At 43.8% G+C, this 22,590-nt stretch overlaps 1 protein-coding gene across 5 annotated transcripts in view; it reads right to left on the bottom strand.

Moving 5' to 3' along the window:
- Window positions 1-21,496, bottom strand: part of MLIP (muscular LMNA interacting protein) — a 123,387-nt gene extending 101,891 nt beyond the window's left edge. For all 5 annotated transcript variants that reach the window (XM_068398871.1, XM_068398848.1, XM_068398863.1 and 2 more), the window contains exon 1: window positions 21,353-21,496. In XM_068398871.1, the coding sequence (XP_068254972.1) occupies window positions 21,353-21,415 (63 nt within the window). In that variant the 5' untranslated portion in view covers window positions 21,416-21,496. The remainder of the gene's footprint in view (window positions 1-21,352) is intronic.
- Between the last annotated feature and the right edge of the window lie 1,094 nt (window positions 21,497-22,590).

Genomic DNA, 22,590 nt, shown 5'->3' on the forward strand with positions numbered 1-22,590 from the left:
ACCTCTCCTGTTGCCCACGACTTAGCAAAGATGATGGAGAGTGGCCTAGCAATGACTTCCGCCAGCTCCCTCAGCACCCGCGGATGCATCCCATCAGGGCCCATGGATTTATGGACATCCAGGTTGCTTAATTGGTCCCTGACCCAGCCCTCATCAACCAAGACAGATTCCTCCTCTATCCTGACTTCTTCTGAGGCCGCAGGGGTCCAGGGCTCCTCAGGACAGCTTCCAACAGTATAGACAGAGGCAAAGAAGGCATTCAGTAACTCCGCCTTCTTTTTATCCTCTGTCTCCAGGACCCCCACCTCATTCATCAGTGGGCCTACATTGCCTCTAGTGTTGGCTTTACCTGCAATGTATTTGAAGAAGCCCTTTCTGTTGTCCTTGACCTCTCTTGCAAGGTTTAATTCCAAGGAGGCCTTAGCTTTCCTAGTTGCCTCCCTACATCCTCTGACAACAGACTTATATTCCTCCCAAGTGGCCAGCCCCTCCTTCCACGATCTGTACACCTTCTTCTTCCACTTGAGTTTGCCCAGCAGTTCCCTGTTCAACCATGCAGGTCTCCTGGTACCCTTCCTTGACTTCCTACCTGTTGGGATGCTCTGATCTTGAGCTCGGAAGAAGCAGTCCTTGAACGCTAACCAACTATCTTGGGCCCCCTTACCTTCTAGTACCCTGTCCCATGGGATTTCCCCTAGCAATTGCCTGAAAAGGTCAAAGTTGGCCCTCCTGAAGTTCAGGGTTGCGATTCTGCTAGCTATTCTGTTCCTGCTAGCTATTCTGTTCCTGCCACATGAGATCCTGAACTCTACCATCTCATGGTCGCTACATGGTCGCTTACAAAATGATAAGGCTACAGAATATTCAGCCCATCATGTCCCCTATTTTTGCTCTCTTTCTCTATTCCCATGTTTTTTGAACTTTTTTTATTCACACCTATCTATTTAATTTTCACTCCCACCATCTTTTAGTGTTTTTACTTCATTCTTCAATAGTAATTATCTTTTTTTCCTTTTCTTTCATTTCTCCCTTTTCTGACTCCTAATACTTTTTATCCACCTTCTCATAATGATTTTTATCACTCCCTACCTCTGCTGTCTTACTATCAGCTTTCTTCCCAAGCCTTGCCTAATGTGTGCATTACAACTATGTCTGTAACCTGCAGTGCAGTACTAAAAAATTTTGTAGTGTACACCACATTGCTCGGGACTTCAACTATATCAATTCAGCTACCAACACTGCAGTTTTCAAATTTTGCTGCAGCACTGCTGAGTGTAAAGATCCCCCAGACTCACCCCACTTTTTACTTCACCAGTACTTTTCCATACAGCACTGATTTCACTGGTCTATGCAGGGAAGGAGTAAAACCATTTAGCCAAGTGCCATTGCTTCAGGAAACCACTAAGTGCTGAGTCATAGAATTGTTTTGGTTGGAAAGGACCTTTAAGATCATCGAGTCCAGCCACTAACCTAACACTACCAAGTCCACCACTGAACTATGTCCCTAAGCACCACATCTACTCGTCTTAAATACCTCCAGGGATGGTGACTCCACCACTTCCCTGGGCAGCCTGTTCCAATGCTTGATAACCCTTTCCGTGAAGAAATTTTTCCTGATATCCAATCTAAACCTCCCCTGATGCAACTTGAGGCCGTTTCCTCTTGTCCTACCACTTGTTATTTGGGAGAAGAAACTAACACCCTCCTCGCTACAACCTCCTTTCAGGTAGTTGTAGACAGCAATAAGGTCTCCCCTGAGCCTCCTTTTCTCCAGACTAAACAACCCCAGTTCCCTCAGCCGCTCCTCATAAGACTTTTTCTCTAGACCCTTCACCAGCTTCGTTGCCCTTCTTTGGACTCGCTCCAGCACTTCAATGTCTTTCTTGTAGTGAGGAGCCCAAAACTGAACACAGTATTCAAGATGCGGCCCCACCAGTGCCCCACCAAAAAGCTCCCACAAAAACAAATTTAGCAATTTAAAACAGCACTTATGCCTCAAAAGTGCTCCTAGGTTCAACTTTTCAACCCCCACTCCTCCTTCTTTCAATGTCCAGCCCTTTTCAGCATCTTCAAACCCACATGTACCTAAATTTGGGGACTAAAATGTCCTTAGGCATCTATGCTACCACTATTGCTTGTCCAAAGGTGCTACTGCCTTGGCTCAGCTCAGCATTCAGGTGCTCATCTCATGCCCAAAGCCAGCCCGTGATTTATTCATCAGGTATCACAGATCCACGTCTCCTGATAGGCAGCATGCAATTCTCAGTAAAAGCTGGGATACCGCATTACAAAATGAGGCACTGCGGCACACACCCAGGCGCCAGAGGCGTTTCCGACAGTGGAGGAGGGCAGAGCGGGATGAAACATCACGCTAAGGGACCAAAAATGTAAACTTAACAGGTGAGAATATAATGAAACAAATTTGAAAAGTAACAGGCTGTTGCAAATAACCTTCACCGAGAAACAGATGGTTGTTCTGTCTCTATTTTTAAATGTTAAAATGTAGCTTTCAATTTCTTTATGGGTTAATAGTTCCAAATACCCTAAGTACTCGCCATGCCACATAATACCTAGCCAGTCATTTTAGTCATTTTCTTAACTGATTGCAACACACAGCTAACAGACATAGATGTACTTTCTGATGATTTTTCTCTAAGTCAGATACGTTCACTCCTTTGAAAAGAAAGCAAAATCAAAGAAAACATCTTAAACTTACGATATATTTACACTTTTAAAACTTAATTAAAACTGCTTTTAAATGTACCTCATTTTTCAGCTCAAAAAGATACATAAATTGTAATTTATGGTATTAACTTTCTGTTTATAAAATCTACACATTTAAAATTACACACATTTAATTACATAATTATTTATTTATTTCAAGAATATAACAAATATTGGGATATTTAGTCATTAATTAAGGGGAAAAATGAGCTGTTTACAGTCTTCTGAAGATAAATTGTTTCAAGATCCCATGAAATAGTGCTTTTTCATATACACAATAGTAGTTTAAAATAAATATCTGAACTTGACTTGAAAGACATTTACAAAGAATTCACATGAAGAATTTAGTGTACAATAGCATGTGCAGTGTGTTCTGGAGAAAAGAGTAGTCATTGGTTACCTATTTGCTCTTAAGCTTGAGCTAAGAGGCCCTGATGTAGATGATTCATGGGTGAAATTGCAACATACGTCTTATAAAATTACAATATTAGTAATACTAATGATGACACAGAGATTATTGATACTTATGCTATGTTTTAGAGTCTCCATTGGTTTCCAAAACAACCATTGTGAATCCTGACTTATTTTACTCTACGTTCAATAAGTTTGAGCATCAAAATCTCTCCCCCAATTTCCACCACCGCAGATAAAAAAGAAAATATGTCTAGGACATGTCCCAGAATGGCCACATTCTTTCAGAAGAAGGCATAGCCACACTCTGAACAAGTTATGGTCTCTTCTTCTGAGAGCAAAAGCTATTGCACTGAACTCAGAAACACCTAATAATGCTTCAAAATACCTTTGGGTTCTGCTTCAAAAGTAAAAGCTGTTTACAAAACAGCTTATCAGGTCCCTTCATACCTTCTGCCGCAAGTGCTGTCCCACTCCTGCATAGCCAAATACAAAAATACTGTTCTTCATGGTTTGGCATCTGTTCTGCTGTAAGGCAGTGTTTCAGACATGCCACACTGATCATCACTTTACCTAATATAGACCACATGTGAGAAGACATACACATGTAAGTAACAACAGATTTCCTGGTAAATTATAATCTACTCATTCAGACATTGATTGAAATGGGTTATCTGCTTTTGAAGGGACTTAAATATTTTGGGGGTCATTGACTAACTATCTAAATAATTTACATGCAATGAATATTTAATTAATTCTTGGACTACACATGTAAGCTGTTGGGTATCTGTTTAGAAACTGTAGCCTCTCACAGACATTAAAAATAAGGTAGATACAATATAAGACTAAGATATATCTCTGCACTTACAAAGGAAGACAAACAACTATTGAACTGAATTACTGCTACCCTGAGATAGCTCAGTGTGGTAACTATTGGTAACTATTTACATTTTATGCAAAATCCATTATTTCAAAGATAATTCCACTATTGGAACAAATTATTCTTGTTTAAGAAGTCAAAAAGGCAACTGGAATATTTAAACCTTCTCCTGCATCATTAATGGAGGAACATCTAAATCTGTATGTTTTTGTACAAGAAATGGTAATAAAAACAGAACTCAGAAACATTAATTGCAACATTTTAACATAAAATTTCATAGACAAATAATGTTTTACAAGTTATCTACAATACACGACAAAAATAAGACTATATAAGGAATTCTGTTGTTAAGAGCACTTCCTATCAAGAAAGTTATGTGTAAAAACAGAAAAGAGATGCTTTCAGAATACTAGGGTCAGCATTTCAAATGCAGTTAAGCTCTGAATTTTAAGGAGTATGTAATATTAATTGTTACACCATAGTATATTCTGAAAATCCACATCAGCATGTGTCAAAGCACATCCTGATACTGCAGTGCCTGGTCTCATGCCCCTCCCGAGCCTTACACTGCAGAGAGCATCATGAAATTTATTTCCAGACTTTTTCATGACACTCACGTCTGCTGTACTTTAGCTCTTCACAGAGACAGTGATGCAGTGTTCCTAGGAAGTTAAGTGGTCTGTTCATTTCGACTTCTAAAGAATTACTACTACCCACAAATTTTGAATTTGCTGTTTTTAAGAAACAGCTTTAACTCCTCCCTAGCAATTTTGAGAGTGCCACCCACGTCCCTTCCTGCCAGTGGGTAATTTCTGAGCGCATTTTGCAGTGTGCAGAACCATTTTCTGAACTCATCCCTCTGACTGCCATTATGTGGGAGGGTGAAAAATGCCGACTTCCCTTTTCTTTGGACATCTCAACCATTTGCCTTATATTTTCTGCATATGTACAGAAGCACATGCTCTGAAAAATGCAAAAATATTCAATTGAAAACAGAAGGATGAATATTAGGTTTTATTTTATTGTATTTTACTTATAAGATCACTGAGGGTAACTGCTCTTTTGTTCTGATCACATCATATCCTAATGTAGCTGGTGGTGGTGATTCCTAAGCACTATTAATCACCATTTGAGAAGAAAGAAATAGCCTATAATCCAGTCGTTGACATTTATGTCAAACGTTATGTAATTTGTAATTTGTACATTATGTAATTTGTAATGTTATTTACAAATAAAACAAAGGAAAAATTAAATTTGCTCAGATAATCCTAATTTTCAAAGTTTAAAGTGCATTTCTTCAGATGTAGATTCTTAGAAGCCATAAATGAACTGCTGAAAACCCCAGGCAATCCATCACGTGATGCAGCACTGTGCCACCACAAGTTGTTGGCAGCCTCGGAGTCCCTCAGCCCTGACTTCTGCTCCTTAGAAACTGGGGAGGAACTGAAAGCTGACTTCATTACAGGAATAATTTATCATCGTAATACTCCAGCACAGACACTTTCTGTCACAGAGGAAGACACTATAAACTAGGATACCTTGCTATAAAAAAAAAAAAAAAAAAAAAAACCACCCACACCTTTCTTGTTAGACTTAGCTACTCCTCTCCTGACAAATAAAGCACTGACAGTTTCCTGGGAATATTTTTTGAATATGCAAATATCAGTGTCAGTTCACCTAATAGATTGTAAACAACATAACTATAATGAAAACTGCTTTATTTTCACCTGAGATCAGTTTCATGACATTAGTGAAAACATTATCCTCCAAAGAAAAACAGACAAATCATGTCCTTTTCTCTGCTGTAATTTCAAATACAAATACTTTGCATTTTGCTATTGTTGTCTCAGACTGAAAGAGAGAGCACAATTTTCACTCAGGAGCTTTGCTAAGAATTACCATCTCTCTGTTTGATTATCACTTAGTTCAGTTGATGTCTGGTTTTTGATCTGGATGTATTTCACAGAATCACAGAATCACAGAATGTTAGGGATTGGAAGGGACCTCGAAAGATCATCTAGTCCAATCCCCCTGCCGGAGCAGGATTGCCTAGACCATATCACACAGGAACGCGTCCAGGCGGGTTTTGAATGTCTCCAGAGAAGGAGACTCCACAACCTCTCTGGGCAGCCTGTTCCAGTGTTCGGTCACCCTCACTGTAAAGAAGTTTTTCCTCATATTTATGTGGAACCTCCTGTGTTCCAGCTTGCACCCATTGCCCCTTGTCCTGTCAAGGGATGTCACTGACAAGAGCCTGGCTCCATCCTCATGACACTTGCCCTTTACATATTTAAAAACATTAATGAGGTCACCCCTCAGTCTCCTCTTCTCTAAGCTAAAGAGACCCAGCTCCCTCAGCCTCTCCTCATAAGGGAGATGTTCCACTCCCTTAATCATCTTCGTGGCTCTGCGCTGGACTCTCTCTAGCAGTTCCCTGTCCTTCTTGAACTGAGGGGCCCAGAACTGGACACAATATTCCAGATGCGGCCTCACCAGGGCAGAGTAGAGGGGGAGGAGAACCTCTCTCGACCTGCTAACCACACCCCTTCTAATACACCCCAGGATGCCATTGGCCTTCTTGGCCACAAGGGCACACTGCTGGCTCATGGTCATCCTGTTGTCCACTAGGACCCCCAGGTCCCTTTCCCCTACACTGGTCTCCAACAGGTCTGCCTCCAACTTGTACTCATACATGGGGTTGTTCTTGCCCAGATGCAGGACTCTACACTTGCCCTTGTTATATTTCATTAAATTTCTCCCCGCCCAACTCTCCAGCCTGTCTAGGTCTCTCTGAATGGCTGCGCAGCCTTCCGTTGTGTCAGCCATTCCTCCCAGTTTTGTGTCATCAGCGAACTTGCTGACAGTGCACTCTATTCCCTCATCCAAGTCATTAATGAATATATTGAATAGAACTGGTCCCAGTACCGATCCTTGAGGGACTCTACTAGACACAGGCCTCCAACTGGACTCTGTCCCATTGACCACCACTCTCTGGCTTCGTTCCTTCAGCCAGTTCACAATCCACCTCACTACCCGATCATCCAGACCACACTTCCTCAGTTTAGCTGCGAGGATGCTGTGGGAGACCGTGTCAAACGCTTTACTGAAATCGAGATAGACCACATCCACAGCTTTACCATCATCTATCCACCGGGTAACATCCTCATAAAAGGCTATCAAGTTGGTTAAGCATGACTTCCCCTTGGTGAAGCCATGTTGAGTGCCCCTAATGATCCCCCTATCCTTGATGTGCCTAGAGACAGCACCAAGGACAAGTTGTTCCATCACCTTTCCAGGGATGGAGGTGAGGCTGACCGGTCTATAGTTACCCGGGTCCTCCTTCTATGCCCTTTTTGAAGACTGGAGTGACATTCGCTTTCCTCCAGTCCTCAGGCACCTCTCCCGTTGCCCACGACTTAGCAAAGATGATGGAGAGTGGCCTAGCAATGACTTCCGCCAGCTCCCTCAGCACCCGCGGGTGCATTCCATCAGGGCCCATGGATTTATGGACATCCAGATTGCTTAATTGGTCCCTGACCCAGCCCTCATCAACCAAGACAGATTCCTCCTCTATCCTGACTTCTTCTGGGGCCTCAGAAGTCCGGGGCTCCTCAGGACAGCCTCCAGCAGTATAGACAGAGGCAAAGAAAGCATTCAGTAACTCCGCCTTCTTTTTATCCTCTGTCTCCAGGGCCCCCACCTCATTCATCAGTGGGCCTACATTGCCTCTAGTGTTGGTTTTACCTGCAATGTATTTGAAGAAGCCCTTATCCTCTGTCTCCAGGGCCCCCACCTCATTCATCAGTGGGCCTACATTGCCTCTAGTGTTGGTTTTACCTGCAATGTATTTGAAGAAGCCCTTTCTGTTGTCCTTGACCTCTCTTGCAAGGTTTAATTCCAAGGAGGCCTTAGCTTTCCTAGTTGCCTCCCTACATCCTCTGACAACAGACTTATATTCCTCCCAAGTGGCCAGCCCCTCCTTCCATGATCTGTACACTCTCTTCTTCCACCTGAGTTTGCCCAGCAGTTCCCTGTTCAACCATGCAGGTCTCCTGGTACCCTTCCTTGACTTCCTACCTGCTGGGATGCTCTGATCTTGAGCTTGGAAGAAGCAGTCCTTGAATCCTAACCAACTATCTTGGGCCCCCTTACCTTCTAGTACCCTGTCCCATGGGATTTCCCCTAGCAATTGCTTGAAAAGGCCAAAGTTGGCCCTCCTGAAGTCCAGGGTTGCGATTCTGCTAGCTATTCTGTTCCTGCCATATGAGATCCTGAACTCCACCATCTCATGGTCACTACAACCAAGGCTGCCCTCAACCTTCACCTCTTCAACCAGACCCTCCTTGTTAGTGAGGATAAGATCCAGCAACGCTCCTCTCCTAGTTGGCTCATCCACCATTTGCATCAGAAAGTTATCATCAATGCACTGGAGGAACCTCCTGGACTGAGGATGGCTGGCTGAGTAGGCCTCCCAGCAAATATCAGGGTAGTTGAAATCCTCCATGACAACCAGGCCCTGTAATTGAGAGACTGCTCTCAGCTGCCTGTAGAAGGCCTCATCACCCTCCTCATCCTGATCCAGTGGCCTGTAATAGACACCCACAACAGTATCACCCCTGCCAGCCTGCCCCTTAATTCGCACCCACAAACTCAAACTCGCTCCTGATCCGCTCCTGGACGGAACTCAATACATTCTAGCTGCTCACTCACATAAAGAGCAACTCCACCACCTCTCCTTAGTGGCCTGTCTTTCCTGAACACGACATAGCCATCCATGACCACATTCCAGTCATGCGAGGCGTCCCACCAAGTCTCTGTGATTGCCACTAAATCATAGCCCCCCCGACCGAACACGGATTTCTAACTCCTCCTGTTTATTCCCCATGCTGCGCGCATTGGTGTACAGGCATTTCAGGGAGCGAGCTGAGCACACCGATTTCACCCCAGGGGGATGGGAGGCCTCGTGGTCTGCCTCAACACTAGAGCGTTGCCCCAGTGGTGCAAGCCCAGCTACTACCCCATCCCCCTTCGAATCTAGTTTAAAGCTCTCCGAATGAGCCCTGCTAATTCCTGTCCCAGAACCCTTTTGCCCCTACGACATAAACCTTTCCCATGTATTACCGTCACGCCTGGTGTCTTATAAAACCAGCCATTATCAAAGAACCCAAAGCCCTGCCTGTAGCACCAGTCTCGTAGCCAGGCATTAATAGAGAGAATCCTACTATTCCATCCCACGTCATCACCTGAAAATGGAAGGAGGGAGGAGAAAACAACTTGTGCCCCAGACTCTTTCACCAACCGTCCTAGGGCCTTGTAGTCTTTCTTCATCCCCCTCAGACTATGGGATGCAGCTTCTTCCCCACCTGTCTGGAAGATCAGCAGGGGGTAGTAGTCTGTGGCCTTCACCAGGTTGGGGAGTTTCCTGGTGATATCCCTGATTCAGGCTCCAGGCAGGCTGCAGACCTCCCTGTGATGGGGGTCAGCTCTGCATATTGGGCCCTCAGATCCCTTTAGGAAGGAGTCTCCAACCACTAAAACTCTTCTCTTCTTCCTTGTGGAGGAGGTAGCTATACGCCTGTCAGGTTTTTCTGACTGTGGTGGGACCTCTGATATAGGTTGCCTCTCCACCACATCCCCATTGGACCGGCTGTATTCCACTAGGTCTTCATATCTATTGCTCAGAGGCACTTGTGGAGGCAAAGTAGGCAAGGAGGGCACTCACCTTTTGCCACAGCCATAGACTTGCCTCCACTCACTCCTCTCCTCTAGGTTATTGTTTTCCACCTGAGAGGGGCAGAGTACAGGGTTCCCTTGATCCTGGGAGCTCTCCGGCAGGTGCTCCCATTTTTGTTGCAGGGAGGGCAGAGCCTGGCTCCACCAGTCTATCTCCATTTCAGCCTCCCGAATGCTCCTAAGCCTTTCTACTTCGGCTTGAAGCCTTTCAACCTGGCTTTGCAGCTGTGCCGCTCGGCCGAGCAGATCATCTACCTGCTCACAGCGCACACAGCCCCCTGACACCACAGAGACGCTGTAGCATTCCCTGCAGCCGGCAACCTGCACCATCACCTCCTTCTGTGGGAGCTCTGTCTGGGTTCCCATATCCATTTTGGTCTTCTTCCACCGGGTAGATACCACTGTTCTTTCACTGAACTGGGAAATACCTGTTGGTGACACCCCTGGTTCACAGCTCCTTAGCACCTTCCTCGCCTTGTGTACTGGGAGGGAGTCAGGGCCCCCCCGCAACGAGCTGCAAACTGCTGCAGCTTCTCCTGCCCTGGGACACACCCAGTCACTGCTGACTCATCCAGTCACTGCTGAGTCTCCCTCTCCCCTCTGGCCAGGGACTAGTTCCTGCCCTCCAGGAGGCTTTTTATCACCCAATCAATCACCACCCCCAATCAACAGGGGGTGGTGCATTTAAATCGCCCACGGTGCCTCCAGCTATGCCTCCTCGTCTCCTGATTCGTTGCTGGGAACTTCCTGGTCCGGGGTGGGGGGGGTAAGCAGCTCGGGACTGCTGCTCCGGTGGGGCCAAGAGTACGAAAACCGCCCAGTTACAGCCCGATGTCGCCCTCGCCCCCGCAGTAACCTCAAGTCGCTGTCGCTGCTGCCACCGCTGTCAGCTGTTAGCTGTTATTTCAAGGTACATTTACTAAAGAAGGATATTAAATGACTTAGTTCTTGCTTGAGGCTGAAAAATTTAATAATTTTTTCTAGCATGTTTGCTATATAAAATCATCATCAACAGTTACATTTATAAGAAGCAGTAAAATGGTTATAGATGTGCTGTCAGTAACTTTTTATGAGATGCATGGAACCACTATGAAAACAATTTTAAATCTATTCAACAGGGAAAAAAATTTTGATGGTTCTTTCCAGAATCTTCAATTTTAAGTGGTCCAAGTGAATCCAATTGATTTATTTCACATCATTTAAAAACATAGCTTTCCAAAATCCCTATCATTTTCTCAGGTTTGATTTCCAGATTTTCTTCATGATGAAGATAAGAAACATGAAACAGCAAAGACAGAATAGTAATGATTTAATTTCTGTCTTATAAAGTCACATGTGAAATTGTTTTTTGGATTTCTGTAAGTATGTCAGTTCTAGAGTACGAATACATTTATCTCTGTACCATTCAAGATATGAAAAGCTTCAGCGTGCTGCTTTCCACTTTTTGGAATCCTGAACAAACTAAAAGCTGTTAAGCAAAATTAATTTTTCATCTAAATTCAGGAAATCTGCTTTTGTCCCTTTTCCTCAAGCACAGATCTTCATTAGCTCAACCTATATTTAGTTAATCCTTTTAAGCTTACCAGGTAGGGATGAATATAGTAAAAATGCAATCAGAAAGTATTTTGCAGTATGTGCTACATGTCACCATCAGTCCTTTGGAAAAAGCTACCAGTTAACTCTCAACAATGAAGTATTTAATGCAGAAAGGTTTCCTCTATGACCATCACATCAAATCAAGATCAATCTTGTCTTAAAACAACATCATCAAATAGATCTGATGACAGGATGACCACTGCCAAAACATAAGATGCATTTTTTGCTACTGGACAAGACATCTGACAGTTCAGCTATTTCATGATAAACATTAAAAAATTAGACGTGAACAAAAATGTCTTGTGAAAACACAGAATCATCGTGGAAAGCCTTGTACTTCTGAACAGACGTTGGCCTGCAGTTTTGGCTGTGCAGTGCTGCATGTGCTGCAATGGCATTTTCAGGGCTGCATTACAGTAGCTCCCCTGCCTCAGCACACCAGAATGGGCTCCCTGGTCCCTCTCCACTTGGACTGGCACGGCATTTGACTCTTAGAAAAGCAGGGAAGGCTGCGGAGTGCTTACTGCAGCACTTAGCATGCAATGTGGTGGGTTGATAAGCTAGCACACTTCTTTTTTCCTGCCATAGACAGAAAACTGTCTATGGCAGGAAGAAAGAGTTGCAGCTCTGCTCCCTTGTTTGGGAATCAAAGGGTTTGGACAGTCCTAGAAACTAAGGACCATCAGGCATTGCTCCATTTTCCATCCTGTTAGGAAGCTGCAGATACTCACCAGTGCCTCGTCATTTGCCCGCAGCACAAACTCATTCCACACACAGGTTGCGTTTCTTCAACCTGCCTTTGCTAACATCAGTGCAGCAGACTATATATTTTTAAAGTTAAATATAAGCCACCTACTCCCACTTCTCTGCATCCAATGGAATCTTCTTCTCAAGGAGAGATAAAAAAAACAAACATCCCTTGATAGATACTTGATGCATTATTTAGAGTTCCTTTAATAGTCAAAAGTATGTTATATGATCATATTTTTTTGTAAAAAAGAGAGAGAAGAAGTAACCATTGCCTTCCTTGGGAGAGATTTTTGATAAAATGCCCTGATAAAGTTAATACATTCACTTTTTGGAGAAATATCAATGAAGTTATTGCATCATTGCTGCCACAACACCAGCCTTATTTCAAAGACAAGCAGAAAAGCAGATGCCCTGGTATTTCAGTCATTTTCCTTTGAAAGACTTTCTTTTTTCTGGGTAAGTTAGTGCTTAAGGTGTTTAGACTCAATGTCTAAAATGCATTTAGGAAACTTATTTTGAGAAGCAATCATTAATTACCAGCCTTTAAATAGAATCTAATGGTGTATCCAGGGAGGGCAATATGGGCAAAACATACTGAAATGTTATACATTTCATAGGTGATACAAACCAAACATGGAAACATGTTATTGCTGGTCTGCCTGTTGCCCTCAAAGTCTAGGTCAGTTAACGTTCACCTTCTTTCTCCCTTTCATTAATAACTTCTTTCCTTTTATTTTGTTCATTGTCAAGTAGCTCTATTTCCAAGAATTCGTATCAAAGTAACAGATTTAATGCCACTGCTGTATTACTGAGTGCTTTCAGAATTCAAAGGACAGTGAATTGAAAACAGGAGGTTTATAATGGAGGAATGAGGAGGTCTTAATGATAAGCACAGTGTCATTGTGTATCCGTGTTAAATGTGTTAAAGGTGTCTTGCAGATGGAAAAAGCTGTTAGCACATTTCATGACAAATAGAGTAGTGCAGCTTCAAAATCAAAGAATGAAAGAAATGTTGTTTGGAAGGGAACTCCAGACATCATCCACTCCAGCATCCAGCTCAACATAAAACTACTGCCAAAGCAAGGTCAAGTCAGTCATGGCTTTATATAGTTGAGTCCTGGATAGTCCACAAATTCCCTGATTGTTCCAGTGCTGCCCTTCACTTCTAGTGAAGGAACTTTTCCTAGTGTCCGTCCTGAGTTTCAGGGTTAGCAGCGGCAATGGACAGTGAACATCTTCCCAAGTATCACTCGTAACTCACTCCCACATTCCTGAGGCATATTTTTGAAAACACATGATTTCTCTCAATAATGGTCTCTATATCCAAACTTATTTCTGGAAATGGTCTCTCACCCATTCTAATTCTCAAGCTATACATGGGTATCATTCAGGCAAGTACCAAACGAGTACCATACCACAGACCAATCTTTCTATTTAACTTAATTCAATAGAGTTCCAGTGCCTTGAAACATTTCCCAGAAATGTTTTAATTCATCAGCAGGGGCTGTCTCTCCATGCTAATACACCTTTCTTTGCTTCCTCCCCCAAAACACAATAATTTGAATTGTCCTGCATGACTTTGTTGCAGTAGTTGATCCAGCTGTTAGAGGGGCTCTTATCTTTCCTCACCCCAAAAAGTTAAAATATGCAATTGCTACTTGTTCCTAAAAAGCCTCTTTTACCATCACATTCAAGTCCCTGCAGGAATCTGCTGCCCTCCCCTTCTGAATCCCTGTATGAGATCGCATGGTAATGTTTCATATAACCTCCAGCCAAAAATGCGCTGGTGACATCTCTCCAAGACAGGTCTTTTCCCACTGATGCAACCAAAGCCTACCTCAAGCATTCCAGCAGTGCCTCTGTATCACTGGTGTTAGGTTAAAGAAAAGGTAGCATAAGCTCAAGTAAGGCTAAGTGACGGGATTAGCAAGGAGGGCAGACCAGGATTCAGAGCTTCCCGCTTGCTTTGGTCCTGTTTAAAGTCACATCAACAGTGCTAAAAATATGCTGCTACTTGCAGCCTCCAAGTTTATTCCTTCCTCCTCAGTGGTCACTTGCTGCACTAATCCATGCCTCCCCACAGCTAGGCAGGAATACCTCCCCTCTCGGTATGCAAGAGGAAATACTGATGCTCTAACGGGGGTGCTGTCTTGGCCATCTTCTTATACCTGCACAGCAAGATGCGATTGCCTCCATGCTAGGATCTTATCAGTTTCTTGCTGTAGATACTATGAAGCCTCAGTCCTGATCTTCAAAGCTCAGGGATATTTGAAAGTGTCTCCCATGACCAACCCTTTTAGCCGAGGCTGCTGTGATTTGGGACAAGGTAGCATAAAATGCCTTAAGTGTGACAATTCACCCAGCTGAACTCAGCTGCGTGACAGAAGCTGCTAGAGAAGGTCACAAACAACCTCCAGAGCAAGAAATAAAGGTTTCCTCTTAGATAAACAGGAATCATGTAAATGTATATGCACATAAGACCTTTTCTGACTATATAGTAAGTATGTGTGCGTATTTAGTTTCATATGCATGATGCTCAGTTTTCAGTATTGAATTATCAAACTGAGGAATGGATTCAGGCAGGCAATGTATTTTCAGGAGTTTCTTCTCTGGGTAGGTGTGTTCTTACAGGAGACAGAAGTAGAAAAGTCAAGTTGTAAAGTAAACCAGTTAAGAAAGAGGATTTAAACGAAAAAAACACATTTTACTTCTCACCTTTACCCTCTTGTCCGAACCGTGTAAATCGGCAGCCTAGCAGCCACCAGCCTGTCCTCTGTTAGGGGAGAGAACAGGCAAAGAGGACGAGGGGTTTGAACCTGGCAGTCCTCTGCATACATGCCACTGGCTTTATCACAGAGCATAACCTACTGAAGCACCTGTATGTTCTGCACTCTGGGCTGTATCATTGTGTTTCACCTCCTCTGAATCTCTGCCATCTTCACCAGCACTGATTATCACCTCCTTTTCTCCAAAGCAAAAGAAGATGCCCAGCTTACCTCAGTGGTGCTGTTCTGTGATCTTACAGGCGTGCAGACCTGAGCCATGCGCGGACGCGAGATACCTGATTCACGAGGAATCTACGGACCTGCCCCTCTCACAGACTCCAATGTGTGTTGCTTCCCCTGAGCAGCAAGCACGTCCCTCCCATCTCGACATTCCCAGGCTCACTTCCTCTACCCACTGCAGTGAATCTGGAGAGGAATTTGCTTGGAGACACCAGGAGAGGCTCATGGGCTGGTGTGTCACACAGGAGTAAGCATGGTTCCTCTCCAATGCCGTGGGCAGGAGCAGCTATTCTGGCGTTACTCAACTATAGAGATTTCTATCATTGCCAAAGGTGATCCCATCGCCCCGGCATTTGACTCCCTGTATCTGCACAAACACTTGCTGTTCCCTCAGCTCTTCTTCCTTCCCCATTGCTTTGCACTAAGAGCTTTTACTGTGCCTCTCTGGCCAGTACTGCAGCCCCCTGCTCACTCCGCTGCCCACTCTGAGTACCCCAGCTGCTATCGGGCAGCTGGCAGTACCTGCTCTGAGAGCCCTGTCTGTGCATGCCCAGAGATAGCATGACAGAGCACTGGTTATGGGGTCCTGCTCCTGGCAAAGAAGGGACAGCCTGAGCCCAGAGGCTGTGCTGCTGTCTCTGCCTCTCTGATGCCAGCCCTCACCAGCACAAGAGTGAGAGTGACCTGGTAGAACAGGTCTCCATGGCAGGGCAATTGCACAGGTGCCTCCTGCCATGCCCACTCCAGCCAGTCTCCACCCAACTCTCCTCCTCTTTTCTTCTGCTCTTCAAACTACCCTTCCCATCCCATACTTGCTTCTCGCCTGGTTTACACATAGTTAAATCAACAACTAAACCTGCAAGCAGGGCCAGTCGTCACCATATTAGTCACCACCCTCCATCCTGTTTGGGCTCCCTTAGATGGCAAACTTCAGGAAATGGGCTGTCTTCTCTGGGGAGTCTTTACCACAGCACTTCCCACAGAGCGGACTGGTTGCTAACGGTGTACAAAGGTTAATTGTTGTTTCACTTGGGTGGGATTGATCTGAATTGCCTTTCTCCCTATGAGTCGTAACCACAGCAAACGCTAATTCTCTGAACGAAGTCCTGCAGCCCTTTCCTACAGAGTACATCCTCTCACCCAAAACCTAACCTTAATGTCATTTCAAGCAGCGCATGGCATTCTTTCTAATCCACATATTCATTTGGTTTAATTTATTTTCTCTATATGACTGTTCTTTTCTTAATCATTACCTGATGTAACAAGAAAGTAAAAAAACCCTTTGTAAAGCAAACTAAAGTACGAAGATCAAATATTCCCTGTTAAACATACCCACGTATACATTATTTTAAATGCAATACTTCATGTGCTCTATTTTCATGGGGAGAGAAGAGATCAAATATAGGAAACATTTAAGTGTGAAATATAATTAAAGTAATTTCAAATAACAGAGGTAATATGCATTAACGGAGGAGGACTTCAGAATGTAAACAGACTATTTTGAGCTGAGCTGTCATTTCAATAGGGAAACTCTAGAATTACTCTTGTCCTTCTGAGCTCTGCTAAAATCAGAACTATGAAAAGGAAAATTGAGTCCTTCTGCTTAGTCCAATCTATTTTATAGTGAGTCATTCTATTTTCCCATCACAAAATGGGCCCTCCATTATCTTCCATTTTCACATCCAGCTCCACACAAAGACTCTCTTCAGGATTCTGGCTGTTGAGGAGCCTTCCTCCAGGAAGCAAGGACAAGAATTCTTTAACAATAGATTTCACAAATATTAAGTGAAATAGCCTGAAGTTGTAGAGAATTTTATATTATTTATCTATCTCATCCATAGTAAGCAGTGAATGTGAAGTACAATACCACTTAATAAAACTGTCTGTGAGGTAGTCCTCTATGGAGGTTATACTTTACTTTGAGCATGAACTGGTCTCTGTTTAATTGACACACTGCAATCAGAATATTTTCAGGATGATACAGACTTTGTTCTTTTGAAAATAGGTAGAAATATTTATAACAAAGTATACAAAGCCAAGATTTGTCTTACACACATAAATATACATAGGTCATAGAACTATGACATTGTAGAAATAACTGAGATGTGGTGGGACAGCTCACATGGCTATAGTGCTACAATGCATGGACAGAGGCTCTTCAGAAAGACAGCCAGGGAAGGTAAGAAGGAGAGGATTGCTTTGTGTGAAGCAGCAGCTTGGATATGTGGAGCTTTTGTACATGTCGGACAACAGGGCTGGGTGAGAGCTGGTGGGTCAGGATCAGAGGAGAGGTCAGTGAGGGTGACATCGCAGTGCAACTGTGCTACAGAGAGCACAATTGGGGTGAGGAAGTGGGCAACTCCTCACAACAACTTCTTTAAACAACTCAGTGAAGTATCTGGATCACAGATCGTGTTATTTACGGGAGACTTTAGCCTCCCTGACCCATGCTGGAGGACAAAAGGGCAGGTCACAAGCAGTCCAGGGGATTTCTGAAGGGTGTCAAGGACAGCTTCTCAATACAGGCACTGGATGGGCCAACCAGCATCGTGTACAGCTGGATCTGTTATTTAGAAATGAAGAAGAAGTGGCTGGAGATGTGACACACAGTGGCAGGCTTAGCTGTAGTGATTATGAAATAGTGAAGCTGAAGATCCTGTGGGGAGTGAGGAAGGCCAGAGCACAGACCTTGGGCTTTAGGAGAGCTGACTTTGGCTTATCCAGGAGCTGGTAAGTGGGATCCCATGGGAGGCAGCTTGGAAACACAGGAGCTCAGGAAAGCTATCACATCTGTGAAAACAACCTCTTCCACATGCAAGACTTTTCATGCTGATACTCGGGAAGACAAGCAGACTTATCAGGACACCAGCATGACTAACCAGGGAGTTTGTAACTGAGCCGCAGTGCAAAAAGGCAGCACAGGAGGTAGAAGCAGGTATGGATAAGGCTGGGGTGACTCAGTGATGTCTTTGCCTCAGCCTTCACCAACAAGGTCTCTCAGGCCTTTGTGCTTAGCAGCAGGAGTCAGGGACGAGGAGAGCAACCAGCAATGGATTAAGATCAAAGCAAGGATGACTTGAGATAACTCAACCCATACCTGCCTGTGGAAAGAAGGTCGTTGGGAACAACACATGGATTTACCAAGGGAAAATCATACCTAACCAACCTGTTTGCCTTCTATGATAAAGTGTCTGGATTTGTGAATAAGGGGCGAGCGCTGGATGTCATTTACCCTGACTTGCCTCCAACACTCTCTCCCACAATATTCGCCTATCCACACTGTGACGTGACAACCTGGGTGGTGGACAAGTAGACAGCTAAAAAGCTGGTAGGACAATCAGGCTTAGATGTTCATGGTTAATGCTTTGTACTGTTTTTGGAGGACAGTAACAAGTGGATTGATGCAGAGCTCTGTCCTGTCTAACATCTTCATCAGTGACCCAGAGGAGGCAATGCACCAACTGAGGGAAAAGAGTTCTGCCTGAGGGCAGGGCTACCATTCAGAGGGGCTGTGGCAGGCTGAAGGAATGGGCCAACAGGAGCATTATGGACCTGGGAAGGGAGGGCCGCTGTCAGTGATCCAGTCTGGGGCCTGACTGCCTGGGGGGCAGCTCTGCTGAGGAGGCCCCGGGGGTCCTCGTGGGTGGCAAGTGGAGCCTGAGGCACCAGTGAGCCCTGGAAAGAAGGACAGTATCCTGGGCTGTGCTAACAGGATCACGACCAATAGAGCAAGGGAAAGAATTACCCTCCTCTACTCAGCATTCACTAGATTACATCTAGAATATGGCATCCAGGTTCAGGCCCTTCAGTAGAAGACTTTGAAAGATTGAAGCAAGTTCAGTGGAAACCACCAAGATGGTCAGGGCTGGAGCACTTGCCCTGTGAGGAGAGGCTGAGTGGACTGGGTTAGGCTTGTTCAGCCTGGAGAAGAGATGGCTCCAGGGGGACCGAACAGCAGCCCTCAGTCCCTGTGGGAGGTTATTGAGGAGGCGGAGCCACAGCAATGCATGGCAGGAGGAAAGAGAAATGGACAAAAGCTGAAACAAGAAAGATTTTTGCTTGATAAGACAAAAAACCTTTTCCCCCATGAGGGCAGCCTAGCAGTGGAGCAGTTTGCTCAGAGAGGTTGTGCAGTTTCCATCCTTGGAAGTTTTTCAAGACTCGAGTGGATAAAGCCCCTAAGAAGCCTGATCTGACCCCACAGTTGCTTTAAGCAGGAGATTGGGCTAGAGACCTCCTGAGCTCCCTTTGCATGTGAGTTATCCTATGCTCCTATGAAATATACATAAAAAAATAAAGTATCATCCAGTTATACGCATATAAAGTATCATCCAGTTTATAGGATATAATACTGAAAATAGACATCTCACGGCACCTATAAAATAAATAGCTTACGTATTTGCTACACTGAAGTTAAATGTGTGAACAGACATAACATTAACATGTACAAATAGTATCTGTACCACAGATGATTGACACTGCTCCCATGCAGTGTTTGAATATTGACCTGATCTGCATGTAACAAAGAGAAAAGGGCAGAATCAATAAAAGCCCAGGAGGTACAAAACCAGGGAAAAAATGTGGGAAAGGATGGCATTAAGACTAAATAGGCAAAGAGAGAAAGAGGTGGGACGGAGGGGAGGCTAGGGCTCGGCTGGAAGGGGACAGGGAAAGGCATAGCAGGACTGGCGTGGGGCCAGGGCATTCCTCTGCTGTCAGCAGAGCGACATGAAACCCGCTGAGCAAGGGCCCCCTCCGCCCCCCTCACTGAGCACCCGCAGGGATGTGACCTGCCACTGCTAACAGGGACTCTCTCAGCTCCATGTGTTAGGAGGATTCAGCTTCGAAACTACCAAACAGTGGGTGACCTGGCGCGCACGTTAACGTGGCTCCCATCAGAGGAGTCCCCGTTTGCTCCAGTTTGCCATTCTTAAAATTAGTAAATGATGCACACAGAGGAAATAGTCAGAAGATCATTAGAGTTCTAAATGAAGCGCTCTGCATTTTGGAAAAGCCTCACTTAAGGTTGCCCACTCAATTCGTTGTGCATCAGGATTCAGTCTGCAACTAGATAATCATGCTGTCTGGTTACATTGCTATATATTTTCTCCACACATTAGCTAGAACAAAATTTCAAAGATTTCCTTTGAAAATTTTCCTGAAGCTTTTGTGGGTTTTACAAACGTTTTTAATTTTGAAGAGTTGCCCTTATATTATATATATCAACCGTAAATTCAAAATGAGGTCACTGTCTAAAGTATTAATTCATTAATGAGAAGATGTAGAAGTAAAACATTAGATAATATTCATATTACAACTTCATGCTGAAGCTTTAGCCGTGCTCTTTCGGATATTACTCTATTTAAATACTTCTTTCCAAAAAAAAAAAGAAAAGGTGTTTTAAGGCCAGGTCATTACTTTGTTTCAGCACTTCCCGTATTTCCTACCCAATGCACATTGCCTTGGTGAAGTGGTATTTAAAACAATTAACTAACACATAAGCTTGCCAAGCCTCACTTAACTGAGAGTAGCTGAGGCAAATGTTGTGATTAAACAGGAGTAAACACTGGCCCACCATGAAATCAAACCAACGCACCACCAACACTATTTAAGATAAGCGCTAAAAAATTCAGTGCTAATTTGTTTCTTAAGAAGAGCGATGGCCACTTTTCTTCACAGCTTTGCAAAGCCAAGAATAAACTGCCCTTTTTGTGATATCAAGAAAATAACCTTGTTAATGCAAGGCAAACTATAAATTGAATTTCAAGCCTACGCTAATCAGGCATAAGCTGTGTTTTGACTGTTTCCACTTTCTCTTAATAATTTGTTTTGGTCACACCTCTTTTCAGAAAGCTTCAGCCACACTCCAGACACAGGCAAACAACTTCTTCTGCCATTTACTGATCTAAAGTTGTCGAAAATATTGTTCAAAGACATCAAATAGTCCCTCAAGAGAAAATCCAAGAAAACCACAGACTATTAGCTATCAGTCTGGGTTACGATAACAAACCAACGTTGAACTAGATTTCAGTTTTTGTACTTCACATACATGCAAAATGCATTCACAAGTTTCCGTAATTTCCACAGAAATGTATCATCGTAATTAATTTAACGTACATGAATGAAGTCTTAATCTTCAAGGTCAGTGGTTAAAGGAAGACGGGAAATTCTCTGATAAAGTACAACAGATTATTCGCCTTTCCTTCTTATCATTAAATTAAAAAAAAAATCAACATTTCTCAACATATCTTACCATTTGCTTTTCCTCTACAGCTTCTCTTCCTGAGACTTTTCTTTCATGTTTTCCTAACTCCATTTCTCAGGGGAAAAAAAACCCCACCACCCCAATATCCTGAGCAGAAGTGATTTAACCTGACTACATGTTAGCTATCCCTGTACTTTTGGAGTCAGGAGAGAGAAGTATCAGGCAGCACTGTGGTGATTTCTGGTCAGCGTGTGTTTCTAATTATAGCTGTTGAAAATCCACAAATAGAAGCGTGGAGAGAGGGCAGGCAGCTGCCTCCGATAACAATAAACGTTCGTTTGGAATCACAGCAAATTGTTCAGGAGGGATTTTGGTTACCAGCCCCGTTCACTCCCCCCTTGCCCCTCTACCCCAACAGCTCATACTGAAAAAGCCCATGAAAATGAATAGCTGTGTCTCAGTAGTACTAACTGGTGTTTACAGAGATTATTAAGCAAGTAAAACAACAAAGATGATTAGCTGGCACCACATGTTGTTATGTAGAGACAGAAAGCATACAGAACATATTTTAAAATGGTGCTTTAGCATCACTATTGATCTTTCCCTGTTGAGTGTTTAGGACTGAGCTATCCGAATAGTGTATCCTAATATCCTAATCTGTGAGTACGCTCATGCACAGTGTACTCTCCTTTTCTAATATCAGGACATGACATCTTGGATTTTCGAAACGCAGACGGAATTGCAAAACATTCAGCAGGCACTATGAGCACCTGTAAATACAAGAAATGACCAGTGAGCATCTAAAATGGAGCTAATAACCATACAGATGGTGGTTGTGGATTCTGTTAGTTGACTGTAGAAGAATAACCTGGCTCTGGTTCACAATGATAAAGTCAGGAGGCCAATATTAGAAACTGCAGCATGGAGGGAATGTCTCAGCAGCTCTGCTGCGGATGCCAAGGTTTATAACACACCCTCCGGTTGCCACATCCACTGGGCTCATGTTGTCTCGGGGGCAATTCACATGTAAGGCTGGTTCTGCATGTACCAACAAGGGAAGGGGAAGCGCAACAGCACAGAATCACACAGAAAATGGTTGCTACAAGATCATGCTCTCTGGTCAGTCTGTGGTTCATTAAGAAAAGCATAGCCCTGTGTAAAGCTAGCAGTTTAAGCATCTCACTAAATCCCTAGTAAAGAAAACACACATCCTTTCCCTCTCTTCCTCTCAACATTTTGGTAAAAGAAGACTCTTCTAAAATAGATAGATAGATAGATAGATAGAT

Source organism: Nyctibius grandis, chromosome 1, assembly GCF_013368605.1.
Source record: "Nyctibius grandis isolate bNycGra1 chromosome 1, bNycGra1.pri, whole genome shotgun sequence".
Lineage (NCBI taxonomy): Eukaryota > Metazoa > Chordata > Aves > Nyctibiiformes > Nyctibiidae > Nyctibius > Nyctibius grandis.